Here is a 21,836-nt window from a genome sequence, read left to right as displayed (position 1 = left end):
TCACGCAAGAAAACATTCAAAGGCAAATTGAGGTTGTGACCTTACTGAAAGCAGCTATGAACTACACATAGTGACGCTTAAATTGTTATATAAAAAAATATTACGCTCGGCATATGACGTGTTCAGTTTATTTATTAAACACCACATCAACGGCACGTTTTTATTTCGCGTCACGTCACCTCGATAATACTTGAGATTTGAGATACACGAAGTGCTCGAGCGTATCTTTTTTCTCAAATTTTATCCGCTTCTCAAAAATACAGTAGAACCCCGGTAACTCGAACTCTGAAGGGAAACGAAAAACCGTTCGAGTTAGCGGGATTTCGAGTTATCGGGGTAGATTGAATATTTAATTTGCCAAGTTAACAATTGATAGCTTACTGATTTTTCAGTACCTCAGTATACAGCACAGTGCAAATTAAACTTATCTCGTCAGAAACTCTAATACGATCATAAATTTTTAGGATAAGAGTGGAAAAAGGCTGTCAAATAGGTGATCTGTTTTGTTGCTCTAATCAATGGGCAACCGTGGCGAGTTGCAAGAACCGGAATTCGAGTTATCGGGGTAAATAAGGGAAATGAAATTTAGTTCGAGTTAGCGGGATTTTCGAGTTATCCGAGTTCGAGTTAACCGAGTAAAAATGACTTAAAAGTGAGTTCAAATCCAAGGGAAATGGAAGTATGTTCGAGTAAGCGGGGTTGTTCGAGTTATCCGAGTTCGAGTTACCGGGGTTCTACTGTAACGCTATACGTGCTGACAGAAAAGTAATCATATTCATATAGCGCTACGACGCCCGAGAGCACGAGTCATCAATGACGCAACTCACGTGGGAAAATAAAGCAAAGTGAGATTGCTTTACTTTATTGGACACTTATTTAGAAAAAAATGCGGAGGTCGGCACTTCGTTCATCGAATTACCATGAGGTTGCTCGAAGAGCCTTTGATTTAACTTTATGTAGCTAACTGAATGAATTTCCTTCTTTTTGGGCATTGTGCGTCAGAAAAAATCTGAAGTCAAGAACCGAAATGTGCAGGGTAGAAGGGAAGGAACAGCTGGGCACACACTAAAACATGCCAAAGAAAACAGTGATTTAATAAAAAATATGAACATTTAGAAAAGTACATTTAATTATATTAATCTGTTTGCACACTTGATATCATTAATTTGCTAAAAATATACATTGAAATTACTCAAGTTCCCTTTTCCCGAGGAAACAGCTTATGTTTTACCTTGCGAATAAAAAGTGTCGTACAGACCGCCCGTCTTCACACTGGATATTGCTTACAGTACATGAAGAAAACTGGATTATATTCAAGGTTATAATACAATTGAAACAACTTATAAAACAACGCTGAAAGTATAGAGCCCAACAGGCTATTTATAATAGTTTTGTTCACGTAATAAAAAGTTTCATTATATAAAATATTTTTTCGATGACACAATTGCAATTTATATCGAAATAGCACTTTTTCATATAAAACACTCCAAATATATATACATATACAAGCGAAATGACTTGATACAAATCCAAATAATATATTCTATAGGCAGAAGGCAATAGAAATTAAAATATAAGGCGAGCTGTTACTCTAGTATATATGTGATATTAATACAACGGTCACATTTTTTAAAAAAAATGCTCTGTTTTTTTACATGAACAAATGACCGTTCTCGATTGAACCTGACTTGTGTAGCATTGTACTTCGTATTCTTGATGTTGTAATTATTTCAGTATAACAGAACATTAGGACATGACCAGTCCCTTGTGTAGATAGAGCTGGTGAAATGTAAGGCTGCGGAATGAATGTCCAAATGATGGGTTTGATCCTGCCACTGAGTTTGGCTCCACAAAGCAACTCTTGCGCTAGTGCTATTCAGCTTGACATTGTCATATCAGTCTGCTATTTTTGAGGAAGTGTATAAGAGTGGTGTATACGAAGCGATATTGACCGAAGTTGGCTACTAACAGCATTCTCTGGCATCGAAGATGAATCAGTGACTTGAGGATATTAACACGCTGCGAGAGAAAAAAAAAACACAAATAATATACTTTGTTAGCACGCCTCTTCAGTTGTAAGCCTTCTTTGTCATCAAACATCAGATGAAAGATCCGCGAGACTATGGCTTTAGATATGGCAGAGGTTTGTAACGACTGTACACTCGATTTGTGTTTTACAAGGTTATACCCAATAAAAAAATGCTTTTTGCTAAAAAAAACAGGGCTCATTTCAGGAATTTAACGGTATTCTTAGTAAAATGATACTAAAGTCGACCAAACTAAAGTTGCTTTATGTTACCTGGTTACTCTGCAGACAGGCGATCATAAGGTCAGTTAGTATAATGACCCCAGTCCTCCCCACACCGGCCGTGCAGTGAACTATCACTGGTTGGGGCTCCTGCGCATGACCCTGGCTTATGCTGACCTGTTGTCTCGCAGACTCTAACTCATCCAGGAATTCTGTGATAAGAAAAAAAAATTACAATCAGGTGGTTCGGGTATCTTTGTAAGCATCGCAAGCACAAGGGTAACTTGTTTACACAAGTACACCTCACGCCACAGTAACTGCAAGATGGACAATTCACACAACTACTCCTGGCACGTTTCAGAGTTGTTTGTCCACCTCCATGTTGTATTTCGTGCAAAGGGGGCAAAAGAACATCAGCGCATATATTTCAGTCGGAAGGAAAACTAGACTTTTTGCGTGCTATACGACAAGAACGCATTTTAGCGTAAGGTCGATTTTTAAAGCACAAATAGGCTGTCTTTATCTCTTAAATAATTCCTCGAAGAACATTGACTTTATTAAAGGCCTGTAACTACTTCAACAGCGAGAACAACAAACACAGGGCGAAAAACTACGACAACGCACACAACATCCACAACAACAAACACTCACAAAACAACCACAACGTACACAAGCTTATTTCCTGCCTAAGCTGTTCTACCAACACAAATAACAAAAGAAATGTCCAAGATTGTGGGACAAAGTGAAGTGCAATATTTGAACTTACCAAGAAAGTTTTTAGGATCCTGTGGTACTCCATGATCAGGCCAAGCCGTGAAGTGCAAATGACAAATGATTCTCCTCTGCTTTGAAGTATTATGTTTTAAGGACAGTTTGCGCACCTTATATGACGCAGTGTTTCGAACGGATACTGTTTCCACATCAAATAAATCAAATGTCTTTCTACTCCCATACAAGTCCTCTGGCCAGTAAGGATAGCAGGCGCTCTTGCTGTTAATCTGTTTGGAAACAATAGCAAATATACACGAGTAAGTACCATTGAACACTAGTGCTAAAAGCTAACAATGGACTTTAGAACATTTAGTTGTTGTCTTAGCGTCCAGTAGCAGAAGAAGTAACAGACCTTATCATAACCATGAAGAAATGAACCCTTTACACAATGCAACATGGTACAAGATCCGCCATTCTGGCTAGCAAGCCTCGCAAAAGAGCATCCAAAACAAAGAAAAATCAGGCTTGTATGGTTGGTCTCTGCTTTAGGTAAATACGAACCATGGCTCGATCACCCTCTCCTGATATTTTTTTTCCCTTTCCCCCCTTCCAAAAATAATTTTTTTTTACACACTCAATTAAAACTCTCTACCCCAAAACCACCCAAAATGGACGATTAGGTACTTCCCGTACCTAAATTCGGCCAAACATCCAGGAAGTCAGAACAGTAGACAAGGCTTCTGATTGGCTAATTCCGAATTTGAGTAATGTAAAAACCCAAATGATGGACCGGGAGCGAGATCATTGAACTGAACTAGAAGTTGTACGCTAACAAACCGAATGTGTTTTACCTTGTCATCTGTTGCAGCAACTATAATTCTAACATTCTGTTCCCAGACCATCTGCCAGAAATCAGCAACTGTGTTCTCCATGGGACCCTGGGCCGCAATGTAATGATACATTCGCGTTCCTACGTCCAACTGCAATAAAACCACAGTGCGCAGATGCCATTCAATGCAAGATACACAGGAATAAAAAATATATTTTACAATCGATGAATTAACTTATTACAATGTATAAATTTGGCTCAGCCCGTAAGAAACACTACATGTATGTCTGAATCTCTCAGGCGTGCTACAGTCACGTAGAATAGCAGAGCTTGTTCAAACTAATTCTCTACTGAACGTAAACATTTGACTCAGATGTCGTGATTTTGAATTGAGCCGTAGCCACGTGACATGCAACGCATCTCCACGCTAAGTGGAGGAACAGCTGGAAATAGACGATGCTAGTATGGACGATGGTCAACTTTTCTCATCATTCATTTGTTACCTTGACAAAGTCTGCATTGATGTAATCACTAGCACTTGAATTGTTCCGAGGATTCAAACGAACTCGAGTTTCCTGTGAAATCAAACAAACAATGGAATGACTCAACTAAGAACAGAAACCATCCTCAGTGGTAACAATAAAGCTTTTAATTAAACAGTTAAACCTTTAACTGTTTAACAAACACAAATATTCGATATAACTGTACAGGCAATGATCAACATAAAACACTTGCAACAACGTTTTTGCATGGTTTTATGAAAGTCAGTTTTGCCGTGTTCTGGAGACTATGCGGTGACTAAATCACTTGTGACCAGTGTGAAATCAAATCATTTTCATGGCTCGACTCTGCACAGATCACACTCACAATAGATCTTACCTCATAAGGAATGACGTCTTTGTATCTATTTTTCTCTACATTCCCGGCACACTGTGCGCTGGTAGTTGTTAGCTTCTGCAAGAATAACAGTCAATGATAAATAGGGCTTTCCACAAGTTGCTTTAGATTTCCCAAAAAGTTGCCCGTAATTTCTCAAAAAGTTGCTCAAAAGTTGCTCGAAAACTCCGAAGAAGTTGCTTCTGATATTAAAAGTTGCTCGAAAGCTGCTCCAAAAAATCCAAAACGCTGCTTCTAATCAAGATAATTTCGTTAAATATATGCTATTTCCCTTTAAGGGTTAGCTTTCTAAACAAAAAAGAGATTTCTAAGCAGTTTTATGCAATTTTACAGCAAAAGAAGTATCTAAATAACATATCAAGGGGAAAATTTGTTTAATGATGACATCATGTTTACTGAGGATTTTTGTAATGTTTTTTATGAGAATGGCCGAATTGAAACGTCTTCAGACCTTTCTAGAAAATCTTCGCCAAACTTCGTAAATCTTCGAAACTTCGTATGGCCTTTAAACAACATTCGGATAATCTTCGGAGATCTTCGGTCTGGAAATTGCTCAAAATGCAACAAGTTGCTCGAGTGGAAAAAGTTGCTCGAAACGTGAAAAGTTTCCAAAAAGCCCTAATGATAAATGTTCTGGATACAGCATCGTGAAGGTACAGTCTAAAGGATTGATTTGAACACTAACCTCACTCCGCCGCTCGACCTTTTGAAATTCTGTAAACACCTGTCCTTCATTAAAGATTTTCTCCAATTCTTCAAGCTGAAATGGAAATCCGAAACACTTGTCTTTGTAGTATTTAATTACTTTAGTGTAGTGATTATAATATTTTCTTTTTTTTGAAATGAGCAAGTATAAACATCAGGTCGAGACACCACAAAATATTACATTATACAAACAGTGATTTGATCTACTCTCATAACGCCGAAAACAGAACCGCCTTACTTTTAAATATTAAAAAATGTTTATTTTCTTATTAACTAATTTTCCAATCACAACATAAGTTTGAACTGGAAAATTAATCGTTAACTTGCAAAATTAAGTCACAATTTAAGCAAAAAAAGACATCTTGATTCCTTTTTTCCTGGAACCAAACAATTATACTGAATGCATCATGTAGCCTTTGTCCCTCAGCACTCCACATAATTTTCCCCAGCCCACCCCACACCACCACCCCCACTCTCCTCACTGTTTCAGTTTCTTGTATCTGCTAATTCTTGCACAGTCCCCAATATGCCACAATGTGTAAGTCATGTACCTGTGTTTCCCGAGTGAGTGGCATCTCATCCTGCTCAAGATCAAAGTCCAACTCTCTGCCTTCCTCCAAGTCTGAATCATTTGATGTGCTATAACCGCTGGTCCTACCTGTCACCTCGCTTGAGTTATCTGCTGCTATCTGCTCCAAGTTTAGTGACACTGGACGAGTAGGCCTGGAACAAATATACATAGTGTAACTCCTTGCCAGAGAATAAAAATATTTGAAGATCAAGGCTTATGATATTGTAGTGCCCTTTATTTTTGAAAGGTTTTGTTTTCCTTCATTCCGTGAGTCGCAAAAATTTACCACAAGGAAAAAGGGTAAATGTTATCAGCATGGCTCAATAAACATTGGGAAGATTTCCCCATCAAAGTCCTACTAGTCTTGAGATACATCAAGTATTCTAATGAAATGCCTTCATTGTAACAGAAATAATGTCAAAAAATAGTTTAACAAAATATCTGACAAACATAACAACCCGACTACATTAGCCTGTCTTTGACATACTTTGTTCAGTGGCCAAACAATCTACTGGTAACAAGAGGAAGAGCCCTAGATCGGCAGCCAGCATCAAGCCCATTCTTCTTTTTTTTTTTTTGCTATTTTTGTCATAAATAATCTAATACTCCTAAAACAAACCCAGCTTATGGTTTACCCAGCCAAATAATGTCTTAATAAAATACCTTGAAATAATAGCGCCAACAGAGCAAGCTTCGCCTGAGGAGGCATTAGACGGTGGTGTGTTGTGACTTCTCTCGTCCAAACTCTCCAATGACTGTGTTCCAAGAGGATTCCCCGAGTCCATGGACAGTGAACTACCCACTTGATTAGTTACTGCTGCTTTGTTTAAAAGTCCTTGACAGTACAAGCCTTGGTTTTGATCAAGAGAGTTCTGAGAAGCGCACAGGTCATCATGCAGTAAGAAGTCATGTCGATTGTCCATTGAAGACAAGTTCAGAGACTGCGGTCTAGGTAGAGTGTAACGATTGCTTGAACTTGAAGAGTCACGTGACACACAATCAACCGTGTCCTTGTCTTGCATTAAGCTTTTTTCATCCGGGAGTGTGTAATCTGGCTCACTGAATACAGGATTGTCTACACCTTTCACAGATCCTGAAAATCAAGCAAGAAACATTTTGAATACCTACAATAATTATCTCCAAACGTTTTGCATTACGTCTCAGCTACAAACTTCCGTTCAAAAGGGTAGGGCATACTAATGGAATGTACTTATTTCTTTGTCGCACACTTGTGATATGACGAACAATTCATCTTAATTATTTAATACTGGGCTTAAAATTTACCATCTTTATTATTTATTACACACTTGACACTTTCGACATTGCTGATCCTAGCAGGATGCAGGATTAGTATAGTAGGTCCACAGCCAGCCCTTTGGCTGCCTTTTTTTTTTGTTACCCAACCTACTCATCAAATAAAGTATGTATGTATGATATTTCTTGATAGAGATAACTTACTTGCGGAACTGAGCGGTGAACTCCCACCACTACTGGTAAAAACCTGAAAAAACAGTGGAAGGTTATAGTGTTAATGTATAACTTTAGAAGGATCTTTATATTGTAGTACTTTTTCAAAATTTTTAATTTCTTCCTTATTTCACTAGTTTTGATAAAGTTGCTAATAGTAACAACTTTAAAGGCAGATTTCACCCTTAGGCACAAAACAAAGTTTGGTAACACACTTACCCCTGTATTTTTACTGAGTTCCAGTTTGGCTGGTTTACTGAAAGTATAAACACACACAGTGTCAGTTGTGTGATTTACCATTATGGAAATAATTCAATTAAAGTTTTAATACGCAACTGGTTCAGAAGAGTAATACTTACCACTCATCATAACAAGGCAGACAGACAAGTCAGGCAGACAGGTTACAATGAAAAATAAAAGAGTAACTGACACCTGATGGCAAAAACAAATGACTTCACATCCAGCAAAGAACAGAACTACATGTAGAGTGGAATTCTTCAAAGATTCAAGTCTGCATTCAAGCCTAGCGGCCCATCACACTGGTGCTTTCAGTTTCAGTAGCATATGCAGAAGAGGTATTCTTTCTCCTCCCTGCATGAGATGTTACTCCATCACAGGGTTACAATTTAATATACACCTGGGCAGAGAGAGCAGTGCAGCACAAGAGTAAAGTGTCTTGTCAAAAACAAAACATCTGACAAGTAAGGGCTCTGATCTTAGGCTGCTCCAACATTGGGCTGCTATGCCAGCCACCGTGATTCATACAGTCTAAAAATACTGCCTGGTATGAGGTAAACCCCTCTTTACATGCCTTTGTTGAGAAAGACACTTACTAAGGGAAGACTAAAAATGTTTCCTGCAAGCAAGCAACCAATTGATTTGATATTGTGTGCAAAGGAATGAACATCAAAATATAACCATCAATCCATTTTGCTACATGTGTACAAATTATTGTTTGTGCACAGTTAAAAGAAACATGCACAGTCTTGATACTATATCAGGCAGTTTTATTGAAATTGGACAGAACACGAATTTCCATGGACAGACAGAAAGAAAGAAAGAAAGAAAGAAAACTTTATTTATCCACAGAATCACATTCATCAATTGATGGTCTTCCAGAGATCCGTGCTAGACAGAGTAAGTTACAACTCCATAATACAGAACAGCACAAGTTACAACAAGATGTGAAGAAAAAAAGGAAATGGACAGTCAAATTCCACTTTTTTAAGCACTAGTCAGCAGATGGTACAATGCAACTAATTCAAAGGCTTTGTAAACAAAGAAATCATCCTAAATTCCAAGGAAACAGCATTGCAAAAAAAACAATTGTTAAGTTTGGCAAGCAGTATATGACATCAGTGAGTTGCGCACTGGAGGATGAGACAGCATCAAACAGTTTGAGATTCTTTACAGAGCAGAAAAAGAAGAAGACAAGAATAAGGCAGAAGTGCTAGTAACAGAACATCAGCAGCCTTACTCTCCTGTCACAGACAAGACGTAAAAGACAAGCGTAATGATGTATTTTCATATGGACCAAAAACATGGACAGACAGTGCATACATTGCTCAAAGGGACTGAAGAATTGATTAATTACACTGTTTAACAACACTTTCCCATGTTCAATGTACATTAAAAGAAACGATAAATACTTTTAGTAAAGAGACGAAAAAGAAAAACTATACAGAACAGGAGAAGCAAATGTAAGATGCCTAAGAAAATACTTGAAAAGAAAAATTCTAGAGTTGAAGCATAACAATGGCACTATTTAAAAACACTTGAAAGTTTTTATTATCTTAACACGTGCAGCTCTTTTTGGCTTTGAAGAATATGACAATATGAGATTAACATTAACACCTATTAACTTTTTATTCTATTTTATCTAACTGTAACAAGAGTGTGTAGCTCTTGAGCTCAAACAACCGATATACCAGTACCATTTTTCACCAGAAACTGAAGGATTGCCTAGTCTAATCTCTGCCCATAAGAAAGGTGTTCTAGTTTGCATATTAGACACCATACAAACCTATGTACAGCTCTGACCGTGTACACTGCTGTTATGTCAACTGTTAACAGTACTTACATGGCATTTGACTGGTGCTTTGTATGTGATGCCCGGGTACTCGATCTGGACAAATTGAGACGGCAAAATTGATGATGAGCCACAAACATCCTCCATACATACTTGGCTGTCGGTGCATCATCCTGCATCAGATATAACAGCTACCCTGATAAATGTACTTCAAATGCTGGTTCATTGCATAGAGAATAAAATACACGGTACACAAAGATGCAAATTTTAAATACCGATTTCAGTGATATCCCAATTTCACACACTTTTAATTTTTCAAACCTTCCAATAACCCAAACTCAAAGTCATTTTCCTTCTCTCAGTCGAATACTGTATTTCTAAAACTAATTTTGTTTACCTTGGAGTTTTGAAAATCATTATTTCATTGTATGTCACTGTACATCATCCAATTTAACAATGTTACAGGAACAATACCAAGACAGAGAAAAGAGATGATTTTATGCACATTTTCACCTTATTTTGCTTCATGATATTTAATTTAAACAGAAAAGCAACCATGGTTTTTCTCGCCTTTTCATACACTATGGGTTTGGATGTTTAAAAGGCGATTGACACTTTTTAAAGATTAAAAGTTACTCAAACTTCTTATTTCTGAATGTACATTTTTTTCACCACTTATGTTAGTACAGTTTAAGGATTAGTAAAAGATAAAAGTAAAGGCAAAAAAATTAATATTATCAACAGAAAACTTTAATGAAAATTATGTTACATGTAGTAACAAAATGAAAAGTCAAACTTCATCCTAATCCTGGATTGGCTTCACCAATGCATGAAGTATAAATTAATTTCAATTGTGGCAAAATAATTATGTTGCATGTTGCTAAGATCATGAGTAAAACAACTGAACTGGTGTACAGTGTTTATACAAATAATTAATTCAATTAAATAATTAATGAACAAATTAACAAAATAAACATTAAATACAATGATTGTTTACCATTTCGAACTGTATGGTGTCAAATGTTTTAGTACTTTCAATACAAAAGTACTTCTTGTTGTGACTAATTCGAACAATATCAGGCCATCTGCAAATTAGTGATACAAGAAGGAAAGAAGGTCAATATGAGAACAGTTATATGCAATTTACAGGAGCATAATTTTGTAAATTTCGCTTCCATAAACATGTACATGTACATGTACTGCAGTTGAAAATAAATGTCCTAGTAGAAGTAAAACTCTTATATTACTCTTACAGCTTACCTTATCGGTACTTAATTTCACCGTCTTTAATTTCCCCCTTTTTACTGTTTTTAACACATTTTTGGGCCAAATCCCGAAAATGAAACCCCCGCGAAATACTGTCTCACCAAAATTTAAAATAATGTACATGTATGCGAAATAAAGTATCAAAAAGTACGTCTTTTACATTGAATAGTGATTCACAGAAGTATAGAATAATACATGGGTGCTCAGATATACTGTATGAAATTTCTGTTTGAGTGTTCAACTTGATATATCACAAGTGAGCGTAGCAAACGAGTGAGATATACAGTTGAACCCCGGTAACTCGAAGTCTGAAGGGAAACGAAAAACAGTTCGAGTTAGCGGGGTTTTCGAGTTAACCGAGTAAAAATGACTGAAAAGTGGGTCCAAGGGGAATGGAAGTTAGTTCGAGTTAGGGGGGTTGTTCGAGTTATCTGAGTTCGAGTTTCCAGGGTTCTACTGTATTTGAGCTGAATATGAGAAGAGAAATTTCATATCTCTACGTATCAATTATTTTGTTTATTCAATAAACCAACTAAGAATGAATTTTGACATTTTTGAGAAGAATTCCAGTGATTTTTTAATGTTGTCCAGAGGTCATATTCATGAACATTTCAAAACATTTTCAAATTCTCCTACGAGTTTTAATTTTCACTTAATTTTCTAAACTTTTTTGTGGGTATGTCAAGCACAATTTACCCAATCACTCTAATTTGGGCATCATTGGAAAGACTTTTTCTCTTGTAGAGATTGAGTATAAGTGATGCCTTTTTTGATCAAATTGATGACGTCAATCCCTGGTACTAACTCAACCAACCTGAAGTAAGCTGGAGGCAAGCCATGAGGATGTCTGACCACTATACCGAGAAATGAGGCACCAACCAAAATTATAAAGCCATCATTGTCCTGCAAACAAACAGAGCACAAATCCTTAGAGTGATTAATACTCATAATAATTACCCCCAATTTTTGGACCTTGAGAGTGGGCGCTTATTTGAGGTGGGCGCTTATTCGAGGCTGAGTGCTTATTAAATTTTCACCATTTTTAGCAAGTAGTTCATTTTATTTTGCAAGAAAACCATATATAATAACAAAACGTGAAGATGTTCCAAAGCTGAATTTTAACGGTTCATTGAAAGTTTCCGTAAAATAAAAACTCGGTCTTCGGGGTAGTCAATTGGTGGTACTAAGCCAATTTCAATTTTAATTTCAAATATTGATCAATACTCCTGTTGAGCACTTCAGTTTTTTGAGGGGTGAGAGTGGGCACTTATTCAAGGCTGGGCGCTTATTAACTTTTCCTACCTACAGGGTGGGCGTTTATTCGAGGTTGGGTGCTTAATCAAATTAATATGGTATGTGCATTTGATACATTTTAGGAATGATATGGTATTTGTATTTATGTATAAGAATTTGAAAATTTGACATGTGAGGGGTAGATTTGCCCTTTCATAGTACAGGTTCATGTGTAAGCCAGGCCAATCAAATGACAAAAAATTGAGCTTAATAATTATTAGGGGTATAGAATGGCAAATCTGAGGCCAAGACTTAAGCATTTTTATCAAATCCGAGACCAAAACTTTACTTCTAAAAAATCTTACCGAGACTCTCAGTGCCAAAGATTTCAAGGAAATGGTCTGGTACTTAGAGATTTCTAGATTGGGCCAAAAGTTTGCCCATGTTTTTCGAGGTACCATTCTAAACCTCTATTATTACTAAAAATTGCTGACTACAGTTGCAGACAGACCTTTGCAGGGTAGTACTCATCACCATATCCTTCCAACTTTTGAGTAATAATGATGTATTCCAACTGAGCTTCTTCACTTGTCAAACCCCTGAAATAAATTAACATGCATTACCACACAATAACACCTGGGCCAGGTTGTTTAAAGCATGATTAGGCTTATCCAGGATAAACCTGAATTTTGAAAATGTATTAAGCAATAAAAACGCTTTTATGTAAGAGAAATTGAACCCTTGATCATGTTTTCATTCTGAGTTAGTGTTAGTCGGCTTTTGAACAACCCGGCCTGTTCTTATTTTTAAGGTCATTGCCCTGTATTGCATTGCGCATACTTACCGCGCAGAATTTTACGCGTAATTAGCGCGCGTACATAAACAAAATGGCGGCTTTTTTTTATGCGGCTTAGTCCGCGAGAGAGGTAAATTGTCACTTTCTCGTAAACAAAACTGGTGACCTATCAATTTTTTCTCATATTTTGGGTGTAGCGATCAAATTCTTTCTGTAAAATGAAAACAGATCAATTCTTGTGTTTGAAAACTAAATAATCGCTAAAAACATGTACTTTGCTAGTACTCGCAGAGGAATTTTAAAGGAATTATATGGAATATACAAGATCTTCCCGCTCCTAAACGAATCTGGTGACCCCCCTCTTTCCCTTTCCTGGCGTTAAAAATCTATGTTCAGTTCTATTTCAGGGTAATGACCTTAAACCTGTCAAGGGTACCTACAAATTCATTTTAATTTTCATTCTTCATTTGAAATCTCCTCACTTCACATGAAAAGTTCAATATTTAAAATAAGACTTGATCCAAAAGTCAAACTTGGTTCTCTTAGTGTCTATTTCTTTGTGTCAATCAAATTAGAATTTGTATAATGTTTGCATAATTTAGTCAGATCAACAAGATTCCAACTGTAACTGTGATCTTTTATAAATTAAACTGTGTTATTCCTCTTTTAAACCTACCTATGATGCTGATACAAATTTGCCACCTAAAAAATCAAATTAAAAAGATGCATCATCAGTCTGCCCAACAAATGGCAAGGAAAGCCATATCCCCCAACAGATGTCACATGCATGTAATATATAGCTTTCCATATTATCTACACATAACTAGTTACTTTCACTATAAATTTTTCTTGTATGACAATACAAAATAAAACAAAGCTATTGTTTCAAACAGTCTTTGCCTGCCTCTTGTACTGCTTTGAAAAACGAGTAATAAAAAACCTGAACAGTCAAGATCAGTGACAGTTCCAAGGAGACAGACCACAAACAATTAACAGTCGCTCCTGTAAATATCTAATTGTAATTGCTCTATTAAATCCTATACCAATTGCAGAACATTTTGAGAGGAGTGATTTAGCTTGATCAGCAAAACTCGGCTATTATTGTAGTAATCATCCTTATTCAACTGATACAAGGCCATTTTTGGCTGATCTAGCCAGAAATTATTGTGAACTTTGTAAAAAAAAATCATTGAAACTTCTGTTGATTTTTAAAAAAAAAAAAAAAAAACTTCTGTTGATTTTAAAAAAAAACTTCAATCCGTTGATTTTTTCTGTAAATGTGAGTTCTAATACTGTTACTAAATACATCCACTTGTCCACAGACAATAGAACCCTGTACCTGCTGCTCAAGAGACTCCTTGAAATGGACAGCAGTGACATTCTGTAACAGAACAAACAAGTGATAATATCTAAAGCAGTAATGCAGCAGCTCTCATAACCTTGTAAGTCTTCTAATGTAGCATGTCCATTTTGGGGGGGGGAGGGGGGAGGAATAGGGCATTGCTTCTGTTTGCAGTTCTGTTGTTCTCTTGAAGGGTAGGGAGCCATTCATGTGAGACCTTGCAATGACTGCTACCCATCTACAGAGTTAATGTTTGCTTAATAAATTATTGTAGACGCATTAAAACATATATTAAATAAATGGTCAATAGAGTATTTTAAAAAATTCCAGTTATATGTCTTTCAATTTAAGAGGAAATCCGCCAGGACTTCGAGTAATTATTGGGCAAAATTATGTACCAAAACTATTTACACCTGATTGCAAGCTTTTGTGTTACTGCTTCAAATATCTTATTGGAAGAAATCCATTCTAACAACACCACACATCGAAAACACATTTTGAAGTTCCGCTGAATTCCACTGAATCGCTTAAAAAATGTAAGCTTTTGCCCATAGCTTGTGAACATTAAATATCATTTTCTCAGACTCTGATAAGAAATTGTTGTACCAGAATTATTTCCACCTTATTGCAAACTTTTTTGTTACTGCTTCAAATATCTTATCAAAAGAAATCTTTTCTAACAACACCACACATCGAAAACACATTTTGAAGTTCCGCTGAATTCCACTGAATCGCTTAAGACGAATTTACAAAATGGCTACACGTGAGATTTTGCCCATACCTTGTAAACTTTGAAATTCATTTTCTCAGACTCTGATAAGAAATTGTTGTTGGTGTTATCACAGATAATTACTTACATCTTTACCTTTTATTAAAGGTAGGAAATAACGCAATAGGATTTAAATTATTCTGGAAATTGATTTTTGTCCAACTTTAATAAATATTACTTGACTTCCTAGTGGATTCCGTCTTAATAGATCTCTTTCGCTTGGTCTGTTTGTTGTCCCATTTCAGACCACATGATGTTACCCTAGAGAAGTAACTTTTTCAAATTCAAACAAATTCACTTGGAAATGAATGCATGATTTCAAGATAGATACTGGAACAATTCCCTGAAGAACATCACATGACCTGAAATGGGCAATTTACATTACGTAGCTGAAGAGATCCATTCTAATCATTGTTCTTCATATTATTTTCAAAACAGATCCACAAATACAAACTGTATGCTGCATTTACATGTCAACAAAGAGTAGACCATTCTATATACTTACAGAAGAGAAAATATTCTGGTTTTCCACAAAGCTTGCGTACCTCTCAGCATCATAATCTCCAAGTTCAGCTACAAAAGAAAGAGTGCGTACATGTAAATATTAGCCAAAGGTTATTCTGTCTTACAAAGTAAATGTAAGCTTTCCCTTTGCTCCTATGTGTAATCCATCCCATCTGAGATTTTCCACTCTCAAAGCTCTTCCATACAAACTGCCCACTTTGTCTGGAAGATTGTAGATGGTAGAATTGGTAGATGGTGATATTTGATTTGTCTACTGGCTTTTCATGGTTTGTTCTCTGTGTTATCATCATCAGAAAATACCATCCCCCCCCCTCTCCTTACTGCACCTTTCAACAACACAACAACTCTGAAGTTCAAAGCATACTGTACAATAATTGAGTTTTTGCTGTCTAATAATGGACGAACAAAGAACTACAAAACAAAAAATATATATATATTTGAACAAGGCAGAACCTGTCTTGTCCTGCTTTTTAGACTTCCAATTCAACTGATCTAACTAGAAGGTCCACAAATCTTTAACAACAACTTGCATAAATGTACATGAAATGGTGTCACTAATAGGTATTTCATGATAGTTTTTTAAATTGTGTGTTAAAAAACATAAAGTGTTCATGAGATTAATTCACAAAATTAGCTGGAATGGATTCAGGGATTGAATATATGGTATGTTTCAGGAAGTAGTGCAAATCTTATCACCTTGTGCTGAGTATGATGCAAGTAAAACAGCCGTGTCTTTTTCACATGACAGGCTTCCTTCTAGAATTTGGGCTTTAAGTTGTAAATAGTAGAAATTTCTGGAAAACAATCAAAGCAAAAATTAACAAATTATTTGATTCTACAAGTAAATTGATATGGATTTACATACTAGTTGTTTTTCTTATGAGGGACAAGGTGACCTAATGGTTGAAGCACAGGACTCCCGACAGAGCGGTCCAGGTTAGAGCACTTATGTCCAGGACTGAACACAGGTATTGTTTAATGAGTACTTCATGTTTGACTGTGTTATTTGACATTTCCATATTACTTCATATTTGACAAACTTTGGTGTGTTTTGGTGAATTTTAATTAATAAGGACACTTTGTGATGCCTGTCATGAGGAACGTGCATCTCATTACCGTTCAATCCTGGACATATCTGGGTTTGAGCCCTGGTCAGGGCACTGGGTTGTATGGGCAAGATACTTAGTTGATCATAGTGTCTATCTCCACCCAAGTGTAAATAAAACAGGTCCTGGGGAATTTATTCCTGGGGGTAACCATGCAATGGACTAGCCTCCCATCCAGGGGAGAGTAGGAATACTCCTATCTGCTTCAGATACACTTAGGGCCTGTTTACATTTCTGGAATGACTTTTATTCCGGAACGAGTTCATTTCATCCCCATATAGATGCATTTCTCTGTATCTGTTTAGAATACATGATATTGAGACAAAAGTCAAGTAATTCCAGAATGAGTTCATTGCGGTTTTCATTCGGGGAATGAAATTTTCATTCTGGAATGACATTTCTTTCTGGCATCATGTAAACACAAAACGAATTTTGTTCCGAGATGAAACGGCATACGGAGGCCACAGTTTGAACTTAGACCAAAAGAAGATCAAAGAACGTAATTATAGCATAATTTCCTGTTTACCCCAAAAAACAAGCCTTATGGTCAAATTGCTAATTAAAATTGCAAATGTGGCCTTCGATGGACACAACAACATGTTTGCGTGAAACCTGCGCCATATTTGTTTTCGATCTCGCACAAAAGCCACGCACATGAAAATGCCTTAGGTTGAGCTGGTTGACTCTGTCATGTGAATGCAGAACGAATATCATTCTGGAAGGGGTTTCGTTCCGGAATGAAAGTCATATTTCCAGAATCATGTGAACAGGCCCTTAGAAATGCAAGCCACCTGGTCAGTTTGTCTTGGAGCCTCAACCAAGAAGAACCTGCCACAAAAAAGTGAATCTTGAACTTGAGATTAATGGTGCCAACAGAACTGGAAGCATGCTGTTCTAATTGCTTCTTTATTGGCTTTTCTAGCACCAACCACCACTCATAACCTTTCTTAGTCTTGTAGCATAAACCAAAGTATCCAACCTGTGCACAAATAAGAAAAATAATGTACATGTTGATTAAATAGCCAGTTTGGAATGAGGATACTTTCCACCAAACCAAAAGTTTAGGAAATCATGTGGAATGGCATGGAATGACGTTTAAAGGAACAAGTCCTCCTCATTGAACTTGTAATGGAATAATGATTTAATAACGATGTGTTTTTCGACAATCACACAAGCATGGGACAAAGTAAAGTTCTGAGCCCCTAACAGGAATTGAACCCATGGCCTCCCAGATACCGCTTGGGCACTCGAACCAACTAAGCTACGAGAGACCCAGAGTGAGTTGGGCCATTTACTAGGTTGATATGTGACACACATCCTGCATGCTGCTAGGATCATCTTGTTTGAAAAAACTATAATATCAAGCAAAATCCATGTACCACCTTTACTCAAACATCTTGTGCTGCCCTCTAACCCCCTCTCCCATCCCTCCTCCATGGGAGACATCCTAGTTCAACATTTTTAACACCTCTGTGTAGCCCAAGGTAGTACCTATTATTTGAGAATGTACACCTTATAAGATGCTTTTACAGTTAATATGCAGGGATATTACAAGTTTCATGATAGTATTTTTGAAGCTCCACAGGGATTAGAAAAAATGTATGAGAAATGAGTAAAATAAGCAAAAAACTTTCCCTCTTTCTTTCTGTATCTTCATACAGGATGCTTTGGATGTTGCTGATCCTAGCATTATGCACGATGAATGTCACATACAAACCTAAAATAAATGACCTAGCTTGCAACATGTCTCGCTGTAGCTCAGTGGTTAGAGTATCCAACTCGGAGACTGAGGAGGCATCGATGGGAACTAACTACAGAAATATATGGCATGCAATGCATGCAGAAGCGATGACCATTCCCAAGGGGGTCTTAAATAATAAACAGGTTTTTTTTTTTTAAAAAAAGTAGTATAATAAAAGTAGAATGCAACTTTTGTATTGACTGATTTTTTAACAAACGTTGCATTATCTTAGCTTATAGCGTGACATCTGGTATAAGCCTGATATACGCGGTACATGATACTTCCCGAGTGACCAATTGTTTACACAGGCCAATTGCACTGTATATCATAGGACTCGTCAAATATGGTTTGTCTTATTTTGTTTATATTTTTGTATTAGTCCTTTCTAACTTCCCAGGAGTATTGTGCTTTGTGTCCTTTGCGGCGATTTTTTTTTGTGTTAAACTTGATCTCTGTTCACGTCTTATTTATTGAGTTATTTTTTCAAAAATAGCTCTTAGTCGGCGTGATGGGCCGTGTAATCAGACAGTTAGTCAGTGGGTCAGTGAAGTATGTTTGTTTGTCACACCAATCAGATTTCAGGTACTATCAGAACCAATCAAATTGTAGTTTATAAGGGGGAAGAAATCTGACACAGTTGTAGTGAGCGATTTCGTTCGAAGATTTTAGTTTTGTAGGAGGTGGAATTGGTGAGTTGTGAATTAACCCTGGATAAAAAACGTTTTTCGTAACACTCGCCTGCTTACAACGCACACGCCGTGAGCAAAAGGCCCAACAACTAACTTGTTATTCGTCTTATTCGAGCGTACGTTTGGAGAGGCTAGCTTTCCTGACCGTAGTAAAAATTACATATAACATTTGCACAAAGTAGATTTGAAGAATAATGTTGTCATTACTTTTGCCGCCCGCTTTGCGAAGTTCGTTGGGAAATTGGAAAGTTTGTTACGAAGTTGCCAAATAGGTTGCGAGAATCAAATTGTGAGCTTCGATACAAAGTTCCCAACTTCGGCCCGAATTTATTAAAACCTTCTGTAATCATGTTATCAAAAAGGGCTTTGCTACGCTAAACTGTTGGAAACAAATGTCATAAAAATAAAAAACTTAAATTATGTTCAGCGAGCCGTAAACATGTTGTCTCGAACAAATTAGACTTCCCTGTCGCGTCGCGTCGGCTTCGATTAAAATCAATTTTACATATGGGTAAACCATCCAGTTTCATCCGGTTTACAAACGCAGAAGACTTGAAATTGAAGACAGTGAAGATTATCGAGTTCAGAAATCGCCATGACTTTCAAGCAACATGTCTTGTTTCTCCTCAACTACCAAACTTGAAAAGTTTAGTCGGGCCGTTGTTGGGAACTTTGTATCGAAGTTCGCCGCAATTTGATTCGCAAACTCGCAACGTAATTGACAACTTCATAACAAAGTTTCCAATTTCCCAACAAACGTCGCAAAGCGGGCAGCCAAAGTAAACTGAAATCAACTGTAAAACATCTTGTTCAACATTTAATGAACCGGTACAAGTATTAACTTTGCTGTTAAATGCAACTACGATCGATAGCAAAAACAGAATAAGATAACTCAATTAGTTTTTGTTTGTTGAATAGAATTTACGTTGTGAATGAACGAAAATCTTTGTTGAACAGTTCTGACAGGAAACAAAGACTCCAGGTGTACTGCGCTTTAAAGAAGAACTTTCCCGAAGAAAGTGGTTTTTGATTTGATTCGTTTATTACTTCGTTTATTATAGTACTTTTCGTTCAATGTCTATAATGGAGACGTGGCTTTTCGAGAAAAACAAGGGTATCGTGTTACATTCGTTTTAAAAAACAAAGGAATCATGTTACAAAAGTGAGAAAAACAATAGTATCATGTTACAGTGTTTGGCAAAAAGCCAAAAGGATTCCGTAACAAACAAAAGTAACATGTTACGGTTGCTAGAAAGCTACCAACAAAACAATTGCTTTAAACAGAATAAGAACGTGCCATTTTGATAATTGAATTAGTTTTTGTTTTTCAATTAAATAATGAAAATTTACGTATTGAATAAAACAGTTCTGATGTATCAATATGCACGTGAAAATTATTTTGTTTGCAAGCAAATTTTGTGTAAAAAGTGACTCCGTTAGCCGCCATACACAAATAGCTCAACCCATCGCATAAACCATCCCAACATGACAATCACCCAGTTTCACCCCAAGCCACCCCATAAATTGAAAAAATAACTCCTGCACGATTAGCATGCCTATGTTTTCTGTAGTTCGTTCTCATCCATGTCTCTAGTTCCCAGTGCTCCTCGGTTGGGGTAACCATAAAAAGATCCAAAGGAATTTTGTTCCCCGACATAAAGCGTTGACTACGTCATTGCTTAATAAATGAGACGTGAACAGAGATCAAGTTTTAAAATATTTGTTGCTGACACCTACTTCTCAATTTTTGACAAAAGTTAAAGACAAGCATGGCTTGCAGTTTGAACTCAAATTTAATTGGCAGCTACACAATAATGGATTGCATGAATTATTGACACATCAAAGTCTAGTCAAAGTGTTCACAGTTCAATCCAATCAACATTCATAATGTCAATAATGCTACAGTTGAATGATTCCAACATTCCATTTACAGCAAGGCGCCCAAAAGTGTGACCACTTTTAATTTATTCGCATTCTTTCGTGCAGATTTAATCCAATCAGAAGTCAACCGCAAGCTGTCCACGGCTTTTGATTGGATAATGACTACACGAAAGAATGTGAATTAATTAAAAGTGGTCACACTTTTGGGCGCCTTGCTGTAAATTTGGAAGTTTGAAACGAATGATGGAATCTGTTCACAATTTAAGTTATTCTTAAATAACAATTAATATTATTGTAACATGCTGAGTGTTTTGGCTGTAAAAAATGACATTGATCAAGTTGACATGCATAAACTAAACACTGATCCTTTTGCACTTTCATAAAGGTTAAGAATAATAAAATAAATCACACACTCAGTATTCCCAGTCAAGATGGCGGAATATTGGTCACGTTCCTTTGAGAGTGCTTACTGTTGCTTGGTCAATAAACGGTAAATATATAATACATACTGTCTTAAAAATATATATACATACACACAGTAATCTCAGACCCATCTCACTTCATAAACGCGTTTACTGTAAAATAATCCTGTTCTTGAATTTGTGCACGCAAAGAGAAGAGCGACTTTTTTGAGATACCAATCGGCTCATAGCTTGCTACAACAACAGGATATGCTACTGAGTATTTTATACAGGTAAATAACACTCGAAATGCTATAAAATTGTTTCCCTAACTTAATTCTAAAGCCGTAATTCTTACCTGCTCCAATCCAAGCTCCTTTGCCACATTCTCTAAACACTCTAGCCCTATGGCATCTCTCGATACACTCACTTCTATGCAAGATTTGTCTGGTATTTCGACAAGCAAGGAAATTTCCTTCGTTAAATCATCTTTCGAAGGTTTCGTACATATGCCAAAAGGCATATCTATCCCCAGTCATGAACAAAAAACCAAGTACTTATCGTATTTTTCACAACAACGATAGTAAATATGTTATACAGATCGCTTTCGCTAAACGTCAACTTTTTAGA

At 36.6% G+C, this 21,836-nt stretch overlaps 1 protein-coding gene across 1 annotated transcript; it reads right to left on the bottom strand.

Moving 5' to 3' along the window:
* Positions 1-1,075: 1,075 nt before the first annotated feature.
* On the bottom strand, positions 1,076-21,836 carry LOC144630202 (tyrosine-protein phosphatase non-receptor type 21-like). The gene is made up of 21 exons (XM_078488525.1): positions 21,565-21,836; positions 17,286-17,473; positions 16,085-16,182; positions 15,369-15,436; positions 14,092-14,133; positions 13,429-13,454; positions 12,468-12,555; positions 11,538-11,626; positions 10,455-10,542; positions 9,509-9,630; positions 7,648-7,684; positions 7,420-7,462; positions 6,625-7,054; positions 5,942-6,113; positions 5,371-5,445; positions 4,668-4,742; positions 4,292-4,363; positions 3,811-3,939; positions 3,015-3,246; positions 2,300-2,460; positions 1,076-2,019 (listed from the first exon to the last, which is right to left on the bottom strand). The coding sequence occupies exons 1-21, from the start codon at positions 21,727-21,729 to the stop codon at positions 1,891-1,893; spliced, it is 2,529 nt and encodes an 842-aa protein (XP_078344651.1). The 5' UTR covers positions 21,730-21,836; the 3' UTR covers positions 1,076-1,890.

This window comes from Oculina patagonica, chromosome 11 (genome assembly GCF_052425735.1).
Source record: "Oculina patagonica isolate OP01 chromosome 11, crgOcupat, whole genome shotgun sequence".
Taxonomy (NCBI): domain Eukaryota; kingdom Metazoa; phylum Cnidaria; class Anthozoa; order Scleractinia; family Oculinidae; genus Oculina; species Oculina patagonica.
Note: the sequence above shows the minus strand (reverse complement) of the source record. Positions and strands in the feature narration are given on the sequence as shown.

Excerpts from the sequence above, each read along its gene's own strand:
- LOC144630202 (XM_078488525.1), bottom strand. The coding sequence starts at position 21,729 with ATGCCTTTTGGCATATGTACGAAACCTTCGAAAGATGATTTAACGAAG. Across the intron at positions 9,631-10,454 it reads ACACCATACAGTTCGAAATG|GATGATGCACCGACAGCCAA; the intron begins GTAAACAATCAT and ends TATCTGATGCAG. Across the intron at positions 3,247-3,810 it reads TTGCTGCAACAGATGACAAG|ATTAACAGCAAGAGCGCCTG; the intron begins GTAAAACACATT and ends GTTTCCAAACAG.